The sequence below is a fragment of the Hippocampus comes genome, unplaced genomic scaffold, assembly GCF_001891065.2.
Source record: "Hippocampus comes isolate QL1 unplaced genomic scaffold, H_comes_QL1_v1.1 scaffold150, whole genome shotgun sequence".
NCBI classification, from domain to species: Eukaryota; Metazoa; Chordata; class Actinopteri; order Syngnathiformes; family Syngnathidae; genus Hippocampus; species Hippocampus comes.
Window position 1 is genome coordinate 1,627,213 of NW_017805496.1, and position 23,735 is coordinate 1,650,947.

At 44.3% G+C, this 23,735-nt stretch overlaps 1 protein-coding gene and 1 long non-coding RNA gene across 5 annotated transcripts in view; one reads left to right on the plus strand and one right to left on the minus strand.

The window, feature by feature from the left end:
• acsf3 (acyl-CoA synthetase family member 3) overlaps window positions 1-16,990 on the minus strand; it is a 22,887-nt gene extending 5,897 nt beyond the window's left edge. The window contains exons 1-9 of one of the 4 annotated variants that reach the window (XM_019876433.1): window positions 16,894-16,967; window positions 16,487-16,519; window positions 16,342-16,380; window positions 15,307-16,170; window positions 12,914-13,069; window positions 9,278-9,432; window positions 8,783-8,928; window positions 4,502-4,599; window positions 4,179-4,305 (exon numbers count right to left, since the gene is read on the minus strand). In XM_019876433.1, coding sequence (XP_019731992.1) covers window positions 4,179-4,305; window positions 4,502-4,599; window positions 8,783-8,928; window positions 9,278-9,432; window positions 12,914-13,069; window positions 15,307-16,020 — 1,396 coding nt within the window. In that variant the 5' untranslated portion in view covers window positions 16,021-16,170; window positions 16,342-16,380; window positions 16,487-16,519; window positions 16,894-16,967. Of the gene's footprint in view, window positions 1-4,178; window positions 4,306-4,501; window positions 4,600-8,782; window positions 8,929-9,277; window positions 9,433-12,913; window positions 13,070-15,306; window positions 16,171-16,303; window positions 16,381-16,486; window positions 16,520-16,893 lie in introns of all 4 variants that reach the window. The other 3 variants (XM_019876431.1, XM_019876432.1, XM_019876430.1) reach the window with 3 other exon arrangements.
• LOC109519730 (uncharacterized) lies at window positions 10,481-23,507 on the plus strand. The gene is made up of 2 exons (XR_002169016.1): window positions 10,481-10,881; window positions 22,921-23,507. It is a non-coding gene; the product is annotated as an uncharacterized LOC109519730 (long non-coding RNA).
• The last annotated feature ends 228 nt before the right edge of the window (window positions 23,508-23,735 follow it).

A 23,735-nucleotide genomic window follows, 5' to 3' on the forward strand; every position in this document is an offset into this window, starting at 1 on the left:
CTAACACTCATAACATACAGTACTCGTGTTGAGTTTGAAGTACTTCACCGGGACTCTTTGACCTTGTGTCTCTATGTGTGTGTGTTGGGGTGAGAGGGTGGGGGGGGGGGGACTTAATAGAACAGCACGTTCAGAGAGTGGCACAAGTGGGAATTATGATTGGAGAACACTGGCTGATAAAAAGAATGAACAAAAAAAGAAAAAAAGCAAGCAAGACAGGAATGTTGGTAACTGTGTTACTGGGCCACACAAACACCAGCATACACTATCTGTTCCGGCAGTAAACACACACCCACACACACACCCACGCGCGGACACGAACAAACAGCCGCACACGCATGCACACACAACTTCAGGCATCAGAGCCTCCCCACCATTATGTGCCGTGGCGTCAGACGAAGATATGGCCGAATGGCTTTCTTAATTAAAACGATAAGAAGCCTAATTGCACTGGGCTTTCATCTCATTCAGAGGCATTAAAGGAAGTGAAGGCAAACAGTGGAGAGGAAGAAAAAGAAATAAAAACAGATCAAGACTTTCAACAGAAAATGGAGGGCATCCAAAGTTGCACTTTACTCCAGGAAACTTCATTCCAGCAACAGCTTGGAAATGAGAGATGTGCGTCACGCAGGTAAGGGCAAAACGCGGGTGTATCATCACGCAGAGAAAACTCGGCGGTGCTCACTGAAAAATAGCGGAACCGGACATTCGCCCAATTTCCATCGGAACGGTATTTGGCTTATCTGGCTGCAGCTCACAGACGCAGTAAAATGGAGAACCACGAGCACGAGCTTCAGGGATGAATATTTCATACCGTGCTTGGTCACACGGCAGTAGAACAACTCGGAAAGGTCACGTTGTAGCGACAAAAGCACAGATGGCTTCAGGTGTTGCCTTTTCATGCCAACCTGAAGCCAAAACTTGAACAAAAGGCTTGAGAACAGTTTTAGACTTCAACGCGCCTCGGCCGCAGTGGTGAGACACGAAAATCATCTTCATTTAGGATTGACTTAAAATCGAAAACAAGCAGCCTTGACCGGATCAGGGAGCCTTATTATGATATATGGTCATATATATATGTGTGTGTGTATAAATCCATTCGCCAAAACATTGTACACTCCTGGGGTTGGGCCGTCGCCATGACTACCCTGCCTTTGTCAAGACGATCACGCAAAGTGTCAACGGTCATTGCCACATCAGGGAAACCCACATGCAAACACAACAGCCGACACTCCAAGTGCTATTTGGGAGGAGCGCCGCACTTGTTCACACTGGCCGAGTGTGAGCCGGATGACATCCCGCTTTGACGCCGCACAAGTGGAGTCACGGTCGCTGGCGATATTCGTCAGAACCTAATAGCAGCGGGTTCAAGCCGAGCGCCTTCCGTTAATGCGAAGAGGAGAGCCTTATCTGCTCAAAGACTCGCAGACTAAATGCGAGTCATGCCTCTTTTCAGGGGGACTGTAAACACTTAGCATACATGAATATTAATGTCCGACATTAAAGCCCCAAAGCCAAGATGGAGGCGTTAATGAGGATAAATAACAGACAGCCGAGGCGCCGAAATCTCAGCTCTGACATTATTTATCATCCTTAACTTTTGTCACAGCTCCTTTTTTGGTAATTAATACCACACAAAACAGCACTTTGCACTTGGATGACTGATCTAATTTGTTTAATATAATGCAATTAAAGGAGCTTGAATTGCTTTATGCTAATGCTACTGATGAGATTGCTTGCTCTCTGCCTCTTCACAAGTTGATAACAAGCCCAAGTTAAGGATTGATGTCTGTCTCAGATCTGCAACGCTCATCGAGCAAACTACTTAAGGGCCGTTTACATGCTTCTGTTTGATCGAGGCAAACACACAAATCTGGAGGTCGAAAACATGACGATGACACCCCCCCCAAAAAGAAAACAAGACACTTTGGGCCAATTATGTTGAATTTTACTTGCCACCGTGTGTGCAATTTTGGACCTGATGTTTGTTTTTAATTCTAGGTTCAAAATTGTCCCCCCCCCCTCACACTTATGATTAAGGTCTTTCAAAGTATTTTTCAACTCAAATTTTCCAAAATATTGTTCTTGCACTGTGTTTTTTGAAATGTCATTTTAGGTAGCCATTTTTTTTATTTCTTTACCTTGCATTTAAATGTCTTGAACTCCTGTTTGTAAATGTCTTTAAAGATTGAAACCATTGAAACCGCAAAAATGAGCCAAATCAAGCCACGGCCTTTTTGGTGGTTTTGCTCCATAAAAGTTCATTTGGAAAATAGTTGACTGGCTCTGGCTACGTAGCATCAAAGAGTGTAACCAAGATGAAACAGCAAGAATTTTCGGCCACTGTCAACATTTGGCTTCTAAATATCAAACAAGTCAATATCACAAACTTTTTTTTCAGCGCCTGCGAGTAACAAGTAGCTGATATTCGACACTGAAATCCAAAGTGGAGCTAACGGGTCATCCTCGCTCTCTCTTGCTTATTTACAAGTTCATCAATTTATTTATGGCACCATTAGCAGCTTCTTCTGAAGGAGAGGTGTGGGGGGGGCTCTTGGGGAGGGAGGGGGGGAGCTCTGGCATGCACGACAGAAAACAGATGAGCTGTCATCGGGGACTTTGCTCCGCGACGCGAGCAAAGAGCACAAAAAAGGGGTGTTTAAAAAAAAAAAAACTACGAAAGAATCAATGTGCTTCAAGATGTTTGTGAGGTTGAGTGGAAAGAGCGAAACACTTTTGCGGGGTGGGGAGGCAGCGACAGCTTCCCTATAGAGATGCCAGTCAAGCTCCGCAGGCCCACTCATACGAGTGGAGACACCTTCAGCCAGCTGAGGAGTTATTGATTTTAATTCTCACACTCCTCCTTAAATTCCAGCATCTTTGATGAAGCGCCTTTCGACGAAGACTTCATCTCGCTGGCTGGGGCCTTGGTGCAAAAACAATGATTTTTCATTTTTCTGCAGCCAATGAGGTCTTTTCTTTGAGCGTGACAATTCTGCTGGTTTATCTGATACAATGCACATTCGCTCGGCCCGGGGGGGAGCCAGCAAAGTTTCATCTGGCGTGAATGCAGAATGAAGATTACGGTGCACTCATGGAGCACTCCTTCACACTGCAAACGATAAGGACGGATGTAATGATATTTATAGCTCCGGCTATTTATAGCAGATGCCGTTCCTTTAATTATACGAGCAAGAAATTGGATCTGTAGACCATCTTCAAATTGCTGCGCGGACAGCCCGTCCATATATCTGTAAATGTAATTGTGTGCGCGGGTAATCATTCTTTTGAACGGGCAGTATGAAGAAAAAAATGAAAATAAGGAAATTTGATGAGACCAACAGGATGAATGCATTTGATTTGACCGCGCTTGAACGGAATGCCATTTGAACCCCCCCCCCCCCACACCCCCGACCCTACATATGCTTTCAGAGATTGTTTCAAAATCTATACATTTCTCTTCGCTCTGAACTTCTGTGAAAGTCGGTCACAACTTGGCAACGGTGGGGAAACGCCGATTGACTTGTGTGCACATCAGAACGGGCAGCAGAGTATGTCCTGCCAGAAAGTTCCGACTTTTTTTAATGACCTGCCTCTGCTTAGTTATTCTTGGTTAACTGACATTCTCCAGTTAGTCAACTTTTTTTTTTTCCAGGACTTTTTTTGCGGAATTCCATTCCACCTGTGATATTTTGTGTGTGTGTGTGTGTGTGTGTGTGTGTGTGTGTGTGTGTGTGTGCGTACACGGGTGGCTTGAGGTAGTGACCGTCTGTGGGGAGCTGATTGCTCAGGCTCTCATTATGTGGCCGGTGGCTGTAATGGAGTGTGACAGCGGCGTGCTGTGCTCTGGATCTCTGCCCTTCCAGGCTGCAAAGCCAATTAAACACACTCCCGCTCTCCCAGCTTTGCTCTCCATCACTTCTTCGTTGCCGCTTTTCGGGCTCCTATCGTCCAATAGTCATCCTCACCTTGTCATAGCTGACTCATTTGAACGGCCCCTCCCCCAAACCTTCTCCAAGCTCTCAGCCTCCAACTCGATATCTATTTTCCGTCCTTTTTGTGAAACTCGTGTTTTCTTGTCCGCGCGCGTGTGTAAGCAACCAAGCTCAAGAATATAGCACATGTAAAGCATGAAGGATGACAGAGGCTAGATTGAGACGAGACAAAGAGTTTGGTACCGGTTTTGAACCAGCCGTCGTCTGTAAAAGACTCGATGGTGTCTTGAGGTTTGTTCCAGTACTCCTTAAAGACTGATGGACCTCGAACTAGCAGCTCCCCTTCCTTCCCGTCCAGACCAGGACGTACCTATGAGAGACCGAAACAGATAAATACACACATTTTGGCCCACTCGCCCAGAGCTGTTCCCAACGCGGACGTAAAGTTTATCTTTCAGATAATAATTAGGGAAGCGCTGTCTGTACTTGTACTCCGATATTTCTGTCCCTATAATACAAAGTGGAAATAGGCCATCGTTTAGGTTTTACTAGCAGTTATCACCTACCTGACTCTCCCTGTGGTTTCCCTCCACAATTGTGGTGTTGGTTATGTTATTCGTGACAATGCGCACTTCCACAGCCGGCAGCGGCAACCCCACAGCTCCTGTCACACACACACAAACACACGCACACGTAAACACACACAAGGAATTAAGCGCATCGTCATGGACATCTCCGTTTGCCTGCGTCACCTCCAACTCAGGGGCAATCACATTTATGGAGTTTTACTCGACCTACTGTAGTAGGAAAGTTGTTAAATTGAAGTGTTGTAAAATCTTTTCAAATAACAGCTCTTCATTCGACATAATTGAAGAGGCAATTCTATTTTTGGTCCTGATTGACCTCTCATGTGAGATGCAAAATGTTAAAATGCTCCAAATGAATTTGTGATCTGTTTCGTGCAAAATCCCGAAGGTGGTGGACATGGCAAATTGGGGGCGGGGGGGACTTAGCAGTTGCATCCAATGAAAATCAGAGTGATCATCATGAACGCCACAGCAGAAAGAGTGCTGTCCTCTGGGATGATATAAACCTTCATCCACAGAGCATAAATGATCACAAAATGGTTTGCTGAACTTGGGATAAACCTATGCAACAGTCAACAAGGCTTATTTGACATCAACAGTCAAGCATTTACCCGCAAACACTGAAAACAAAAAATGAGTCAAAGCCCCAACAGATTCTTCCTCTGACACACAATGCCAGCCGGACTTTACATGGGCTCTAATTTTGCATTGCTCCTTTTGGCTTGCTTCTTCCTGTAGGTCTTCATTGACAAGGACGTCTAGAATCGCATTGGCACTGAATGACTAAAGGGAACTGACTTTATTTCAAAGAGCAGAATGTGCTCTAGCTAGACTTGACACAACAATGATTTTGGATGGTACAAACAAACAAACAGACCAAAAAAAAAGCCTGCTCGCGTTTGCCTTCCTCATGGGTCTTATTCAAACAAGTCTTTTGAACAGTTTTTATCAGTATTTAGAATTGAGGCATGGAAGTAACAGCCCTTCACTGGTCACAATAGCAGTGAAGAAAAGGTACAATTAGAGAAGATGAACAAAGTGATTATTTTACGCAGCACAAACAATAATTGTTGTTTATGTTGTGGGGGACTGGAGCAAGCCGACATTGGACACTTCACAAACATGCCTATGTATGACAAAGCAGATGACTGCTTTCTTATCTCACATCAAGCAAAAACATTCATCCTTGAAAGAGATGTGGCCACAAGATGAACATTTACCAATCGGGAAATACAGGTGAGACATTGGCGCATCCATATTTTCATGAGATGCAAAGCATCTCCCTTATTTACATCTTTGCAAGGGCAGTATGACCTAGAATCATGTACTGCTGTTGATCTAGAATGCTCTGAAACTGTAAGATGCGCAACATAAATAGGCCAGACAAATAGATGCCCCACATTCAGGAAAGTGTATTTAAAAAAAAAAAACAAAAAAACAAAAAAAAAAACCTTCTGTCAATAAAATGTGTCTGTTTTGTTTTCAGGGGACGAAAAAGAAAAGGAAAAGCTGTGTGAAAATATACAACCACAGAGAATGTCCGCCCCCCCCCATCCGCTTATTCAGGTTGCTATTGATCTACTTTAACCTACTTTGTACTTCAAGACAAAAAAGTAACAGCCCCACTCCAACATGCACCAATCCATGCCTGTTTAGACGCACACCTGCGTACGCTCCTGTGACTGTGCAGCATCGACCGCCGAAGCGTCGACAGCAAAGCGCACGTCTCTTAAAACTCCTCCTAATAATCACCTGAGAGGAATCAAACACGGGCTGTTCGGTGGATGCCAAACAACGCACGACCGACAAACAAAAGCAACCCCCCCCCCCACCCCCTCCATAAAGACACCAGACAACCTGCAAGGCTAATTAGGTTTACCTGTCAGCGGGAAAGGTGGCCAGGGAATGGCGGGATGAAAAAGGAGAGGACAAGGTGGAGGCAGGAGAGGAAGAGATGTTGAAGAAGAAGAGAAAGGAGAGGGGATGGTGGTGGGGGCGGGGGGGTTTCTGATCTGACCTCATTTCAAGACTTTGCTTTTATTGTGTATGTTTGAGGGAAATATCAACGTGGGATCATGAAATTTTACCCGACTGTGGATCAAACACGTCACATGAAAACGTGTGAAGGGTTCCACTTCTCCACTTCGACTTGCTGCAGAGTATAAGCGCCACAATGACAGCAGTTCATGTACCCATTATGAATAAGACCGTGCACCATCCTTATAAAGACTAAAAAAAAAAAATGTTGTCCTGCTTTTATTCCGTGGAATTGCCGAGAATTTAAAACAATACTCCCCACACATATTCCCGAACCAAAAATATTTACCTTGACCACAATGACAGGAAAAGAGCCGAGCAACATCTCGATGGAACATATTTTTTCAACATAGCGTACCAGTCAATTTTATTATTATTATGATTATTTATTATTATTATCTTTTTAATGTGAACCTTCTGTTTGTTGTTTTGGACACATCAAGGTGACCTACTCGATCGACACCAATTTGGGTGCCCAGGCAACCTAATTCTCAATGGTACACCATTGCAACCAGCCTTTCAAGGGTGGGGGTGGTATTAGTGTCTCTAGTCTCTACCTTTGTACCAAATATTTCTTATGAGGTATGGAGCGGAATTAGCTGCAGATAAAAAGATGATAGCAACAACAGACAGCTTCTTTAAAGTTAAGCGATGGCTCGATATGTTCAAAAGTCTGAACCAACACTCTTGACACGGCTCATTTTTAAGCACCAATACAGTACTTTTGAGAACACTTTTGTGGGATTGCGATTACAAAAAAAAAAAGAATTGTGAGTGGAAAAAAAGTCCGTCTAAAGCCCTGACCTGGAATGCGGCGGCCTTTCAGAGGGTTGGAGAGTGCCATCCCGATCTCGGTCATGCCGTAGCGTTCCAGCAGCGTGTGCCCCGTGATGTCCTCCCAGCGCTGCAGAGTGGGCAGCGGGAGAGCGGCAGAGCCGGAAACCATCAGCCTGAAGCGAGACAGGCAGCGTTTCAAACTGTCACACTCACCTGATATTCAGATGCCGGACTGCGAGTGATCTTCAAAGCATGGAATTAAAGCATGAAATCAGACTATATATATTGTCCCTTAAAACCAGAGCTCACAAGCCACAACTTTAGTTAGATACATCCTCTATTTAAAAACAATACAAGGGCTGTATTTAAAAAAAAAAAAAGATAATGCTCTGTTGAAGTGCATTGTATCATCATGACAGTGTTTTGGTTCGCTTATTTCACTGTAAAGCAGGGTCAACTGCAAACTACCCACGCAGTAGTACCCAATCTATATGCACTGTTGTTGATGTCAAAGCCCATTACCTGATTCTCTCTTTGCACACCGCTTTGACAAAGTCCTTGACATGCGGCTGAGTAAAGTGCTGGTCATAATACTGGATTAGTTTGGAGTAGATGGTTGGCACGGCCATAAAAACAGTCACCCGAGGAGCTTTGGAGCTCAGGAGCATCTCCCATACCTGGGAAGAAAGGGAGGGGGTGGGGGAAGCAGGGAGATGAACTTGGCTTCTGCCTGAAGAGGGCAGAAGGATGGCGGCGATAAGGACCCTGATGGACAGGACCAATACAAATACTGTATAAACGGTTACATCCACATTTGCATGCCATTAAAAAATAAAAATGCCTTTTTTGTGTCGTTTATTTGATGCAAATGGGAGGCTGCGGCGGAGGAAAGTGGCCTCATACTGAAGCTGTCAAGGCGGAAAAAAAGGGAAAGGCGGCGTTTGAAAAGGTCAGAGAGAGGAAAACAGCCGACTGCTGCGGGGCACAACTGACACGCTGGCCAGTCGCAGGGCCTTTCCGATGCGGCTCCCTTTTGACAAATGTTGCTTTTCGGCTCCATAGGAGAGGCAATGCATGCCCTTGTTCATTCTGCAAACACACATTTGTGATCGGAAACGGGGGGCTGGAGTAAAAGAGTCGATAAGTGTTCTTCAAATCACACTCATCAAGGACAAAACAATGGAAAGGATCCAGGATCCACCCGTACCAAATATTTCTTATGAGGTATGGAGCGGAATTAGCTGCAGATAAAAAGATGATAGCAACAACAGACAGCTTCTTTAAAGTTAAGCGATGGCTCGATATGTTCAAAAGTCTGAACCAACACTCTTGACACGGCTCATTTTTAAGCACCAATACAGTACTTTTGAGAACACTTTTGTGGGATTGCGATTACAAAAAAAAAAAGAATTGCGAGTAGAAAAAAAGTCCGTCTAAAGCCCTGACCTGGAATGCGGCGGCCTTTCAGAGGGTTGGAGAGTGCCATCCCGATCTCGGTCATGCCGTAGCGTTCCAGCAGCGTGTGCCCCGTGATGTCCTCCCAGCGCTGCAGAGTGGGCAGCGGGAGAGCGGCAGAGCCGGAAACCATCAGCCTGAAGCGAGACAGGCAGCGTTTCAAACTGTCACACTCACCTGATATTCAGATGCCGGACTGCGAGTGATCTTCAAAGCATGGAATTAAAGCATGAAATCAGACTATATATATTGTCCCTTAAAACCAGAGCTCACAAGCCACAACTTTAGTTAGATACATCCTCTATTTAAAAACAATACAAGGGCTGTATTTAAAAAAAAAAAAAGATAATGCTCTGTTGAAGTGCATTGTATCATCATGACAGTGTTTTGGTTCGCTTATTTCACTGTAAAGCAGGGTCAACTGCAAACTACCCACGCAGTAGTACCCAATCTATATGCACTGTTGTTGATGTCAAAGCCCATTACCTGATTCTCTCTTTGCACACCGCTTTGACAAAGTCCTTGACATGCGGCTGAGTAAAGTGCTGGTCATAATACTGGATTAGTTTGGAGTAGATGGTTGGCACGGCCATAAAAACAGTCACCCGAGGAGCTTTGGAGCTCAGCAGCATCTCCCATACCTGGGAAGAAAGGGAGGGGGTGGGGGAAGCAGGGAGATGAACTTGGCTTCTGCCTGAAGAGGGCAGAAGGATGGCGGCGATAAGGACCCTGATGGACAGGACCAATACAAATACTGTATAAACGGTTACATCCACATTTGCATGCCATTAAAAAATAAAAATGCCTTTTTTGTGTCGTTTATTTGATGCAAATGGGAGGCTGCGGCGGAGGAAAGTGGCCTCATACTGAAGCTGTCAAGGCGGAAAAAAAGGGAAAGGCGGCGTTTGAAAAGGTCAGAGAGAGGAAAACAGCCGACTGCTGCGGGGCACAACTGACACGCTGGCCAGTCGCAGGGCCTTTCCGATGCGGCTCCCTTTTGACAAATGTTGCTTTTCGGCTCCATAGGAGAGGCAATGCATGCCCTTGTTCATTCTGCAAACACACATTTGTGATCGGAAACGGGGGGCTGGAGTAAAAGAGTCGATAAGTGTTCTTCAAATCACACTCATCAAGGACAAAACAATGGAAAGGATCCAGGATCCACCCGGCTCCTTTTAGCTCGCTCCATGCGTCGCATCAGAGCCGACGAGACGGCAGGTGAGCGGCATCTTCTTTAAGTCCGTCTCCTCTACCTCTCCTGAGGAGACAAATGCTCCTCCCCAAGTGTCTCCCTGTCAACTTATCCTCACTTCGTCTCGATTAATTCGACTTCAATTGACCGAAGTACTACACTTATTCTTCTGTACCTCCTCCCCCTTCATCTTCCCCCATCTCTGCTCACCGTCATCGCAAACCGCTCGGCCACTCACCGAAACACACGCACGTGCATCACGTCAATAGCATCACACCTTTGCACCGAGCCGTCCAATTTCACCGAGCCGTTTTTCACTCACTGGACTTAAACGTGACGAAAGCTGTGCGATCAAATAGGAGCAAACGTATTTGCGGATGAAAATGCAGTCATAAGCTCATTTCCTGTGGTCATAAAATAGAGTACACTAGTATAAAATTGCACTACGATCTACCTACAACGTTGTAGGCTACAATCACAAAAAAAAAAAAGTAAATTTGTGTGTGTTGGACCCAATTTTCACAAATCATAAAGTGAAGATGACACAATTGAGACTTGATAACAACATTCTAATCAGTCCCTCTATATTTTTGATCATCTCTCACATTTGCTTTCTTGTAACGGTCATATTACAAGCTCCTCTAAACAGGAGGGTGTGCCTGCTTCCGGTAGATAGTGACTGGCGAATTATTAACCGGCTCTGACTTGACCACTGCGGGCGGCTGTCCGTCAAGTCCAGTCGAGCGCTTCCGCCAAGTCCACTCGGAACGGGAGAGGAAGGCAATTTATGTCCGTCAAAGAACTGGCCTCCACCTCAGGGACAAGGATGCAGCGGGAAGCGAAATGCACGGGTTGCATGCTGAGCACCTCGCTGAGCTGCCGGGGACAGGCGCTCAAGGTAGGAATGAAATACAAATGCCGGCTTTTCGCATAAAATGACTCCGTAAGCATCCGAGATGCATTGAAAGCTGTCAGTGGACGCTGGCTCACATGTTTGCCAAGTGGATATTTTCGTCTGTTTCCACTGGGACCAACTATAGTCGTTTTACAGTCAAATATCCTCCATTCAATTTACCCTGTATGGCCATAAGACCAATATGCGTATGCGTCAAGCATGTTAAATTATGTCAAATCCCGGTAGTTGGTAGCTATGCAAGAAGGATTTGGAGAAACAACAACAAAAGTGAAGTAACTGTTGCGTCCATGCCAGTCATGTTGAAGTAAAACAAATAACACATAATACCGTTTATGCTCACAAGGGTCGCGGGGGTAGCCGGAGCCTATCCCAGCTGTCTTCGGGCAGTAGGCGGGGGACAACCTGAACCTGTCGCCAGCCAATCGCAGGGCACGCATAGACAAGCAACCATTCACGCTCACAATCACACCTGGGGACAATTTGGAGTGTTCCATTAACCTGGAATGCATGTTTTTGGGAATGTGGGAGGAAACCGGAGTACCCGGAAAAAACCCACGCAGGCGCGGGGAGAACTCGCCAATTCCACACAGGAAGGCCCGGACCCGGAATCAAACCCCGCACCTTTGTACTGCAAGGCGGACGTGCTAACATGCCGCCGTTGCTTTCAATGTATTCAAAACAAATCAAATTTGGCTTTCCACCAAAAAGACAATTGGCAGAATTAACCTTGGATTGGTCTGAAATGATGATGGACACTTTTCCAATATGTTCTAACATTTTACGGCTCCATCTATAAATTGATTATGAAGATTAAATTAAGCAGTCAGTAGATTTGGTGACAATGGAAGCACTCAATGATTGCGGCCATATTCTCGTTATTCCTCCCATTTGGTAATTGTGTAGCGTTAAAACTGTTAAAATGTCAATGCGTCAGTAAATCACTTTCTGCTCGGAAATATCCCGAAAAGAGCCAGAGACGTAACACCAATATTCCTAATAGCCAATTTGGAGCAAGACATTCAGTTAAAAACAGTCTGCCCTCTCTGCAGCGCGGTGTCGACGGCAGGAACATTTTGTACCTCTCGAGGACTGTACGAGTATCTTTGAAAAAGTACCGCCTGGTTTACCCTTCAGAGAACTTGAGGGATAAAACAAAGCGACTCTTGAGCATTTCATCAAGCAACTCCAACTTGAGGAGAAGGACAATGAAGCCTTTTTTCTTTTCTTTTTTTTTTTCTTTCCCCGGGAATGGGCTTTGTGGTCCGCTTCACAAGGTCAGGGATAACAGTCGAATACTGATGGCGACGAGAGTGTCGCAATGGCTTTCTGACAGATCCGAGTGTCCTTCATGGGTCTTCGCCTCCCATCTATGCTCACAGCCATTAAAAGCTCTTGAGGTCCTCTGAAACGTCGAGTGCTATATGTTGGAAAACAGTCCAATCGTCACTCCTTTTGTATTCCCAAAGACACACACCCACACACCTCGCAACCCCCCCCGTCTCAGGGCCAAACGAGCAGCATCATTCTTCAATGTCAGCTCATCGATTGATCCGCTGCTTAAGCTCTTACCGTGAGTCGCCACTGGTCAGATACAAAAGCCACACAGGGCAATTAATCACCGGGCCCAAAACACTTAGTCGGACAACGAGAGAGGGATGAGAGGAGGGGACTGACAGAGAAGAGAGGAAGAGGACATGAAGAGAGGTGAGGAAGAAAAGTCCAACGGAGAACGAGAGACACTGATAACCACATAAACCTAAAAAAAAAAGGAAAATATGTGGTGAGAGTTGAAGCACTCAGGCCTGGTGAGAATACCAAGACAGCAGCGGTGGTAACTAACAAAGTACAAAAATTTTTGTATGATTACTTAAGCAAAGAAGTTCAATCAGGACACCTGCTTTTGACAGTCTTTTGTTTGTTTTTTGTTTTTAGCTAATATCTATGACTACTTTTGCCGCCCCTGAAAAAAAAAAAAAAAAAAACAAAGTTGTGAGTAAGCAAGCGCTGTCTCAACCTTTTGAGGATGGAATTCAGGCAGCATGACGCAAGTGGCGCCAACCCAGAGAGGACAGAGCAGCTTGTTGACGATGCCGTGGACATGGTGGAGCGGCAGCGTGTGGAGTATGACGTCATCCTGGGACCACGCCCACTCGGAGACCAGACATTGGACCTGAGAAGGCCCACAATGAGGATGATTGGTCAAATGGCAGACTTCCTTCCAGATGGAATAGATCATACATAACAGCAGCATCAAAACATGCTGTTCATCCTTGTTTTGAATCCTGACGCGGCTGATAAACATAATTAGCATGATTAGCATGACACGAGGGGGGCAGAGAAATAATACCGCCTGCCGTTAATATAATCAGGTCGATGTTGTTCGGATTAGATGGTGAATCATTGTTTTGTCTTGTTGGGCATTCTCATCTGAACAATGCCCACCAGTGGTGGTGAACGAGCAACTCTGCCGAATTGGCAAATGCTGTTCGTTGCTCAGTGTCGCAAAAAAACAAAAACAAAAAAAAAAACCAAGAAAAACAAAAACAGGGAATGTGCACCCCAACGAATACGGTTTGGAAATTAGCAAACACTTTACTGTAGCGAAGGTGAGTGTGTGAGTGCTTCAACTCAGGCGGAGAGATGTGCGAAGGAAAATGGAAGACACACGGATGTATTAATATGGAAAAGTCAGGGGTCCCCCCCCAACACTTACTGCACCACTCCATCAATTAATTCGGCAATCAGTATGTAAATGTCACGTGATTCTCTCATCCGACGTCAGACCTCACCAATTCCCCACTCTGAAATTTTGTACAAAGTGTGCAAGTGTTTTTACGAGGAACCAGTTTTACTTCCCATAAGATCTCGTAAGTGAAGCCCTTTTCTTTCATTTGCTCAGATATGTTCGGCTGCACCACAAAAAAAAAAAGTCTACTGACAATTACGATATCATCCTTAATTTAAAACATGAACTTTTCTAGGAACTTTAATAGCTTGAATTTGTTGCGTTCCAAGGAAAAAAAAAAAAACTCATCACAGATCGAGCGGAGACAAATGACATCATTCGGAATGATTTGATTTTCCACGCTAATGGACAAGTGGGTCAATTTGACTTGAAAATGTATACAGCCAAATCTTTGTGAGATCTTTAATGGCATAAATTAGAGCTAATTAAGAAAGCTAGACTGGAACAAAAGAGGAATTATGCTAATCAAAGAGCGAGCGTGTGTGTGTTGGAGGTGATGTGAAGATGTCTACACAGTTCTTGAATTTAAAAACATGTTTTGAATTAATGGCGTAATGAAGTGGAACTCTCCTTCATGCCTGACACATCCTGTAGAAAGGCTCAAAATTAAAAATGACTATTTGAGGGCTATCATTTTTTTCTTAAATACTTGCATAAAAATAGTCACTAGTTAATTATCTGAAAAGCCCAATGGCTTCAAATAGTGGTGCTGCACACTTTTATTTTTGCTAGTCATATGAATATGGATTGAAAGACATCAGGGCGTGATGAGATTTTCATTGTCCTATTTGAGAGAATGATCTGCAGTGGTTCAATACGGCAGTGATTCCCCACCGGTGTGCGCGAGAAATTATCCATCCATCGCTCCATCTATTTTCTGACCCACTTATCCATTGCCCCGGCTGAACTCGGGTGAGAGGCGGTGTACACCCCGAGCTAGTTGCCAGCCAACCGCAGGACAAACGGGCATCTACACTCACATTCACGCCGACACACGTCTTCATTTAAGCTACCGTGCATGTTTTTGGAATGTTGGAGAAAACTAAATCACCCACGCAGGCATGGAGAGAACATCCAAACACCAAGCAGAAATGCTGGAGCTCGGATTAGAACCCACAACCTCTGAAGTGTGAGATGGATGAGTTAAATGATCGAATTTCGTTTGAAAATAAAATGATTAATTTATAAAAATAAAGTGTCGATCTGTGCCACTGATGTATAGTGACGGGCTGAACGGTTAAATGCTCTTCCACTAGATGACAGAAAATACATACAGTACAGTATATGCATATCTTGTTTTTTTCGAATGTAAAATATCAGCCTTGGCTCAATAAAGGTTTAGAAACACTGTGATGTGCTTCTTAAAGAGTTACCAAGGCCTTATACCTACTTGAACATAAACGCTCATTAACATGAAGCTAATGTGCGTCTCACAGTCTCCTGCATTGAATTACCAGAAAGGGCAGCCATTTTGGAAAGGGCAGCCATTTTGGAAATGGGATCATCATTGGATGTCCATCGGAAGCAAAGAGCAAGAATCAAATGCAGCGGCCGTCCGTGATGGAAAAGATTTACTACAGTAAATGAGATAGACACCGCCATTTAATACCAAGGACAAACTTAAATTAGAATACCGAAAGTGACAAAAAGAAATGATTTACCATGGCTTGGATGCTGCTGTGCGTATGAAGAACACCCTTGGGCCTCCCAGTCGTACCGCTCGTGTAGATGATCATGGCTGGTCGCTCTTTCCAGTCCGTGCTGGCCTCCTCCATGTCTTGACTGTTACTATTGTTTAAAGTGCCGAGTATGGAAGTGGGGGGAAGAGTTAGGCAAGGCAGACCCAGTTTCTGTGCCAAGGGCTCCAGGATTTCAGCATAGGGGTGCCCCGCCACCAGCAGTGTGCTATGGGAGTCTGTGACGATGTACTCTAGTTCTGAGGCTGGGTGTTTTCTGTATAATGGAACCGCTGTCCCACCACTCATCCAAATAGCCCACTGGGCCACCGTATAGGAAGCATCATTTGCACACAGGAAGGAGATTGGTTTACCTTCTTGCCGTCCTAAGTCAGAGTGTAGTGTGGCGTTGATTCTTCCCGCAAGTCCCAAGCTGCTAGCATACAGTTGCTTGTAGCTGTGGCTTCCACTACTGTCTATCAGGGCTACTTTGTCTCCAAATGCTGGAGCTCGTGCATATACCAGTTTTTGGTTTATCCTCGGCGATGATTCTCTCGTCCACGTATGAGCTTTCTTCTGGACTACTTTTACCAAAAACCATCGGGTTGGATTGGAAGACCAATAATCAATGTCAACATTGGCTTTCCAGCAACATTTCCGCTTCAGAGCGTAGCATGCAGTGACACATCTTGACAACATGGTTGATTTAATTCCCTTAGAACGTTCAGACTTTAAAATTCACGATGGATGACATCTTCTCTTTCTTAAAGATATGAAGATCAGGAATCAGCTTTTGAATTTGGTGGGCAGTTTCCTCATGGGTCAATAACGCAGGGGTCTCCTCCTCAACTGAGCAAATAGAACAAAACAAGAGTGTTAGATGTCCTTATTGTTGAGACACATGTTAATGTGTATACTGTAATATATATTAAATCATCTTTTATAAAATTATAAAAGACAAATATTTATGTCTACTGCATACTTGCATCTGCATATTTCAATGTCTTGTGCAATCCTCACTTGGGTCACAGGTGAGCATATCCCAGTTAACCAGTCAATCTGCGGGCACAAAGAGACAAATAAGCATTCACATTGAAGGTTGTTTCAATTAATCTAACATGCATATTCAGTGGGACAGGAAAGCCTCCAGGATTTTGTCTCTCACCAAGGTAAAAGGGGGCCTGACCAATACCGGGAACTGAGAAAATAATTTTGAAATATATATTAGAATATCAAATAAAATACTTGAGGGGCTTAATTGGGGCTACACAGATTTCTGACATGGTGCTAGAGCACAAAATGTTAATATTCATCATTTCACACATCGGGTAAACACCTTTTTTCCCAAGTGCATGCAGAGCCAAACAACCGAGTGACATGCATTCAATACCTAAAGCTGTACATAAAGGAAAAAAAGCTTCATATAGTGATCGATTATGCTTTATTAATTGAGAGTAGTATCGTCCTTTCAAGATGACATTAGTTGATTTTCAAAGTGTAATCTACCTTTGCTTGACAAAACTTGTCTATTTACATGCCACCTCGTACAGTACAATCTTATTTTCACCTTACCTAGAAGCCGGCCGGTATGCTTATGGTGAAGGACGGTGCAACCGATTACAGTTCCGGTACGAAACACGAACATGCACCTTAGAAGTTCCTCCTTGTGTTAGCGCCATTCAGCGCTTTCTGCATTGTGCTACCGCAAAGTAGGCAAGGCAGTCTTCGAAAATTGCAGTTTAAAAAATGATTGAGTAGTATTTACACTTGTTCATACTTTCACTATTGTTGTATTAATATTTTATCATGAAAAATATTTCATAATTCCCCATAGGAACACTCAACCGTTGAGGTCAACATTAATTCATTTATTTCATTTCCCCAACATCTTTACATTTTTTTTCCATTATTACAATTGAACCCAAACGTTTACTTTATGACATTTCAAGCGGGATTGATACTGTCAATATCAACTCTCATTACTGAAGAGCAGATGCAGAAAGGTGGTGCCAATCAGAAGAGTGTGTGTGTGGGGTGTTGGGGTGGATATGGGAGGGGTGAGTATTGCATATATGTAGCCACCGCAAACACACACGTTTGGCTTTACATCACATTTCAGTGTGCCAACTAGCTTGGCATCACTGTGCAAGTGGGCACATTCTGCCGCCAGCTGGCAGTCGAGGGCCTCGGATAACAGAATGGTACAGACATGGCAAGTGTTCAAAAAGTTTTCACTTGCCTCACAAACCCCCTACACCGCAGACGATGATGGCATGTTCCTAATGAATGTGGAGCCTTTGTATCAGAGAACCCCTCTGCTTTCAGGAATAGTATCGTCAAAGACCAGCCCTTCCGTCCTATTTGTGAGGAATTGCGATTCAAGAGGATGCTATGCTACGATATAAGTAACATTGTTTCTCGACAACGCCTGATATTTTTCCTCTCAATTAATTCTACCGGAGATGAGGGTGATGAATTTTACAAGGATACAACCTCAGAATGATTGGATGCTGTGAACAAACGACTAATGTTTTGGGATTTGTTTCCTGGAAGTCAGCCATATTTTTTGCTTGCGGGCTCGGGAATCACAGCCATCAAGATGCTCGTTTAAACAACAGGAGGATGTGTTGGCATGACCGGAGATTAGATGTGTATATATATTTATGTATGAGTTGACATGATGCTGTAAGAATGGCTGGTAAAGGTTACACTGACATGATCATACCAAGTAAAGCTGCAATGGCCTGCTGCCAACACATCACGCGACGAAGACCACCCAAAACAATCTAGCTGCCGTCGGGCAGGATGGCGGTGCGCAGGTGCCAGCTTCCATCTTGGCAGAGGACCGCATCTAAGGAAGAGAGGACCCCCTACAGATTCAGGAGAGAGGCTGATATGGTATCGTGAACCACGGGGACTACCCGAGCATGTGTCAGGTTGGCATCAGCGTGAGAATGTCTTGGCAAGCGTCTCCCGCTCTTCCCTCCCACCCGGCTCGCGCGCAAACACACTGTTGCCCCGCTCGGAACACATGGTACATCAGCAACGGCATCTGGCCGTGCTGACTCCCGGCAGCTGCGCTTCGTCTTCGCCAGTTGGGAGTCTTGGCACTGCCACTTCATCAACTACCTGTGGCTCCTCCGGGGTAAAAAAAAAAAAAAAGCACCGGATGAATTATTCTAATGCTGCAGCTGCAAACTTGACTTTAATCCAAGAGATTCATATGACTGTCACGCAGAGCACGTCCACCCATACGTCCGAAGGCATGGAAGATGTGCGGCGTGTCAGGTGATGCTTCTTTTGAAGTGAAAGATGGACGATGCTGCTATGAATGCACTGCATGGGCGTTTCGAGGAAATTTTGGCGGGTGCTCAAACACCTTTTAAATGAATGCCAGCACCCACTAAAAGTTTTTCTTTTTTATCTTGCCTGGCCGGGAGCTCGGCACATTTAAACCTCTGATCCTAGAATCGCCCCCGATGCACTGTGTGACTGAACAAACCATGAAGAGGGGTACCACACCAAAGCATTTTTGGATCACCACGAGCTGCTCCTGCGCAAAAAAAAAAAAAATAATAATAATATTTAATAATAAATAATGTACCATTACAACTGACACAAATGATCATGTTAAAAGGAATAATGAAACATATGGATGGTCCTCAACTCCAACCAGTTTTCTTAATGGGCCTTTTGACATACCAAGGACGCTCGTCGAGAATCCATTTCATCTGTGCCACCACACAGGTTGCTAGGAAAGAGCGTCGCGGCTTTGTGCGAAGACGGCCTCCGTTTACAAAGGAGAATTTCCAACAGCATCTTTGCGAAACGTGCACATAAGAGACATGTCATTTGCGATGACTGTCATTTGAAAAGGCAAAGGAAGGCTAATCAACAGCCCATTGTTATGTAACTTTTCTGTGGCCTCCCTTTTGTGTCGGAAATTGTGATTCCTCGTCCAGCTGCATTTCATACATTCTCTTTTCATTCATCTTTTCAGAAATGCGTTAAGTGACGCTCAAGGCCAAGGTCTAAATACTTCAACGACACATTGTCTAAGCTTGGCCCTCTGCGCCGATGTTCCGTCTTCATAATTTCAGGACGCCACTGATCAGAGGGCAAACCTCCTTCATGTTCTGAACAGTCACACTGAACGCTTTTATTTTACACTTTTATGTGGATGTTCATTTATTCCGAAAAAGGACCATTTTAACAAATGTGGGGGGAAAAAATGAACCCGTGAACTTCTACTTATACTTCTACTGTGAACGTTTCCCCCCGTGAAACAGCAATGGGAAAAAATGATCTCTTCGTTGGAGGTAACTGAGATCAGATGTGCTACGGTACACAGACAGAAGGAGAAAAGAACAAAAGTAGCCTTAAAAAAAAATCCTGCACCTCTTTTGAATGACACGCCATCACACTCTTACGCATGTTGTCACGTTTTTTCCCCGAGTGTGTAAGTTATCTGAAAATGACCCAGTGGGAGTTTTGTTTTTTTTTCTCCATCTGTGTCTGCCTGACCCATTTTAGCCAAAGGCCACGTCCAACTGTTCCATGTCCCGAACATATGTGCGGTGGCAGGGGGATAAGTGGACTGCCGCCATGCGGGACCTGCAGACGCACTCTGCCGATATGACACTGGGCGACCCTACATCGCTGTCTGTCTGCTTCTCACCACATTTGTCATAAATGGCCAGCAATAGTCACACCTTCGTTTTTTGACAAAAAAAAAAAAAAACTGTACACTGAAAAAAAATTGTTGAATTCACTCAATTTTAGTTCATCAAGTGGTTGCCTGCAATAAAATCATCTGGATCCAGATAAGTTTTTTTTTTTTTTTTTAAGTAGGTGTTAGGGAGCTCGAGAGTGTGATCATCGGAGCAACTACCGTCGTTCACTCTCAGAGATCCCCTCCCGCCGATATTGAAGACAATTTTCCTGTGTGCCAAGTCATTTCTTTAACTTTGTCTGAGAAAATCTCTGACAGTAGGCCATACAGCTACTTAAAAATATATCTGGATCCAGATTATTTTATTTGTGCAACCACTGGATAAAATAAAATGGAGTTCATTCAACACATGATTTTTTTTTTCAGCTCTGTTGTGCTGTCTGTTTATATGGCAGAAATGAACTCTGCTATCTGTCCAGATCATAACATTAGCCAGGGAGGGCAGACGAGAGAAACCAAAGGAAGGATTGGGCTTTTTCCAAGTGGTCCGTGTTGGCAGATGAGATGGTATCACTGCACAGAGCTGGAAGCCACTGGGGATCGTCGGGTGTGAGGCACATATGGGGTACCAGGCTGCTGATGAGCTGCTTAAACAAGCCTCTCATTGTGGGCTTAGAGAGAGAGAGAGAGAGAGAGAGAGAGAGAGAGAGAGAGAGAGAGAGAGAGAGAGAGAGATAGATGTATCCCCCTACGACTACTGAATGTAATGGATGTTTTCTGTCTCTTTGCAACTTAATTAGTGTAACAGTCACTTCAGTGTTGCCTGCAAAATTTTGCCAATGACACACTTATTCTGTATGTCCTACTGCAGATATTCGGCACAACAACAATGCCTCCTCCAGGTGTATGCCTCAACATCATGGAGGCTCGTCACAAGCAAGTTGGTCATGGGAGTTTTGACAAGAGTTTCTTTAGCCAAGACTTCCAAAAGCTTAAACAGTACTGTTTAGTCCAAAGAGTAAGATACATCGATGAGAAGTTCCCCCCTGATAGGAGCGCCATTGGCATGGATTTACTTGGTGCTTCCGACTTGGACCGAGTGGTGTGGCTGAGACCAGCGGTGAGTGATATCAAAGTACAGTTGACCATATAAAGTGACGCAACGTAACCCTAACCAAAATTTTGTTTTGCTTCAGCTCAGCGAGCAAAATACAGGGGTTCTTTCTTGGCACCTCAGGAGAGAGAGAGAGAGAGAGAGAGAGAGAGATAGATGTCTGCCAGAGGATTTGAAGTGGCTATATGCTGCGGGTCTGAATTGTTTGGGTTGGCACAGAATTTTGCTTTCCAACAGCTTAGGGAGCAGATATGTTTGCCGGCAGCTTTTTCATTCAGTTTACGATCAAATCTCAGGAACAAGAGAGTGGGAATGCTTTCTAAATCCAGATTATTTGCCTGCAACGTGTTATTCCGATTTACTTGGTCTGCGGATAACAGAGGCCGGCGATGTGGTCAAATGGACGGAATAAAGTTGATTCAACGGTAGTCTTAAGGTAACTCGCCCTAACTAAATGCTGCCGGGCTTCCTGGCCTTCTGGCTCTAATAAGCTACAGAATTTCCTGATGGCTTTCCATTAAAGCCTCATCGATTCTCCGTGTTCGCTTTTAACTCCCACGCAAGGAAATGGAAACTCTTCTGCCGGGCAGACGACCGGGACTTCCATTGCTTGAGTCTCAATCAGCTCGCCGCTTTTGCGTGAGTCCCTTTGCTTTGATTTGACATGATTTTTTTTCTTTATTTGGCTCTGTTCAAACCGCGCCTGATACTCACACGGTTTCTCAAAGACGAGTTCATTTCTCAAAGACCATTTCATATTCACGCCCGGTTCATATTGCGCAGTTTCTATTGAACGTCTTTTGTCTGTGGGTACAGACGCCCACATGCACTCCCACCACTGCTGCCGAGGTGCCGTGTGGTTCTCTTGGAGACAATGCCATATGCTGTCTCGCCTCGCAGGGAGGACTGAGCTTACCACTGTACGATTGGTCATTCACTGAGTGACGCCAACTCACCTACTGCCCAACCCCCCTGCCAGTCAAAACACATGTGATACTTTTCGCTCTGACCTTTTATATATATATATATATATATATATACACACACACATATAAAATCTGATGAAATATGTGATGCCTTTTTTTTTCAATCAGTAGATATGAATCTTTTTGTGATGCCCGAAAAGCCTCAAAGGAAGGACAGATTGCCTGCCACAACACCGGAATACATTTAATATAATTTGTCCTCTTCCACACCTTTTGGCATTTGTTAATTGTTTGCAGTTTTTCCATTCAAGTGAATGAATGCCTTGGCTGGTCCCTCGGCGCTGTGTGAAAGGCAGACAGGAAAGTGTCACTCGCAACGTGAAGACAAATTGGAAAGACGGAGCCATTTGGGTGGATTCTGCACAATGGCTGACCTTGCATTGAGAGGATTCGTCACATCTGCATAAGAAAACACAAACCGCAGCAATAGTTTAAAATGGGGACCAAAAAAAAAACTGCTTTTGTGGAGAGAGGCAAAATGTATTTTAAGGTGCATCGATTTGTGTTCTCTTTTGGCAAACGGAGTGACGGACGGAAGCAAAACAGAGTGTAATCTTGTACTGCTGAGGGATTTCATGTTTGGGTTCCTTTGCTTTGGAGTTTGGTGCGATGCATCTGTTTGTGCACGCGGAGGGGCCTGAAGGAACTGCGGGCAGCAAAAAGTGTGTTTGTACATTGATTTGAGAGGGAAGAGACGCGTGTTCAGAATTGATCTCATCTACGTGTTCACTGACTACTTTGCATTTGAGGCCGAGATCTCGGTTACTCCGCTAAACCGCGGGACGGATTGTTAGACACGCGCGTTTTTAATTTTTTTTTTTTTCCAGGGTCCCCGTGGCGTCTGTATGAATCTTCATGCTGCTGACTGGGCCGCAGCTTTATCGACTTTCTTTAAAATATGAAGAAGCTTTGCTGGAAGCGCCTGAGGTCATTAGCTGAAGAGTCGGCACAAATCCTTCACCGAGCCTGCTCCGGCTTCGCCATGTTAAATGTGCTCTTAAAATATTCATAATCATACTCTTGCCTGCACGCACGCACACTTGCACTCACACATTTTGCAGACAATGCTCCGGGGATAGAAGGAGATCAATATTAAAATATATTCCTGTACTGGTGTGCTGTTAATTAGCTGCGGTTCTTTTCAACCATGAAGTTTGCGGGCAGATTAACAGATTTTTTTTTTCTTCTTTGCAACACCACAATATTTACTCCCGCTTCATCCCTGTCAACATCGATGAATCATATGTGAATGGGTGTTGACTACGGCAAATGTTTTTTTTTTGTCTCCCCTTTACTGTTGTAATTTATTCGGAGGATTAACTATTGATGTAAAATAGGCAATTGTCTATTATTTGTACAAAAACATGTACTTGTTCAATTCACTGTCAATCAGCATTAAATTCCTCATTAATGATTCTGCGTTTTTTTTTAAATTTGACTGTGTGTTTGTGTGTAAAAATAAACATGTTGAACAATTGCATCTTGCAGCACAGCATGAATCAATTTCACTAACACGCCTGTCAAATGTACACTCTCATCAATCACTTTTCACTTTTTCATTCAATAGCACGAGAAAGTATGCTCTGTCGTGTAAACAAGAAGAGGCTGTGCACCTTAACATACTCAAATGCGTTTTGTCTTA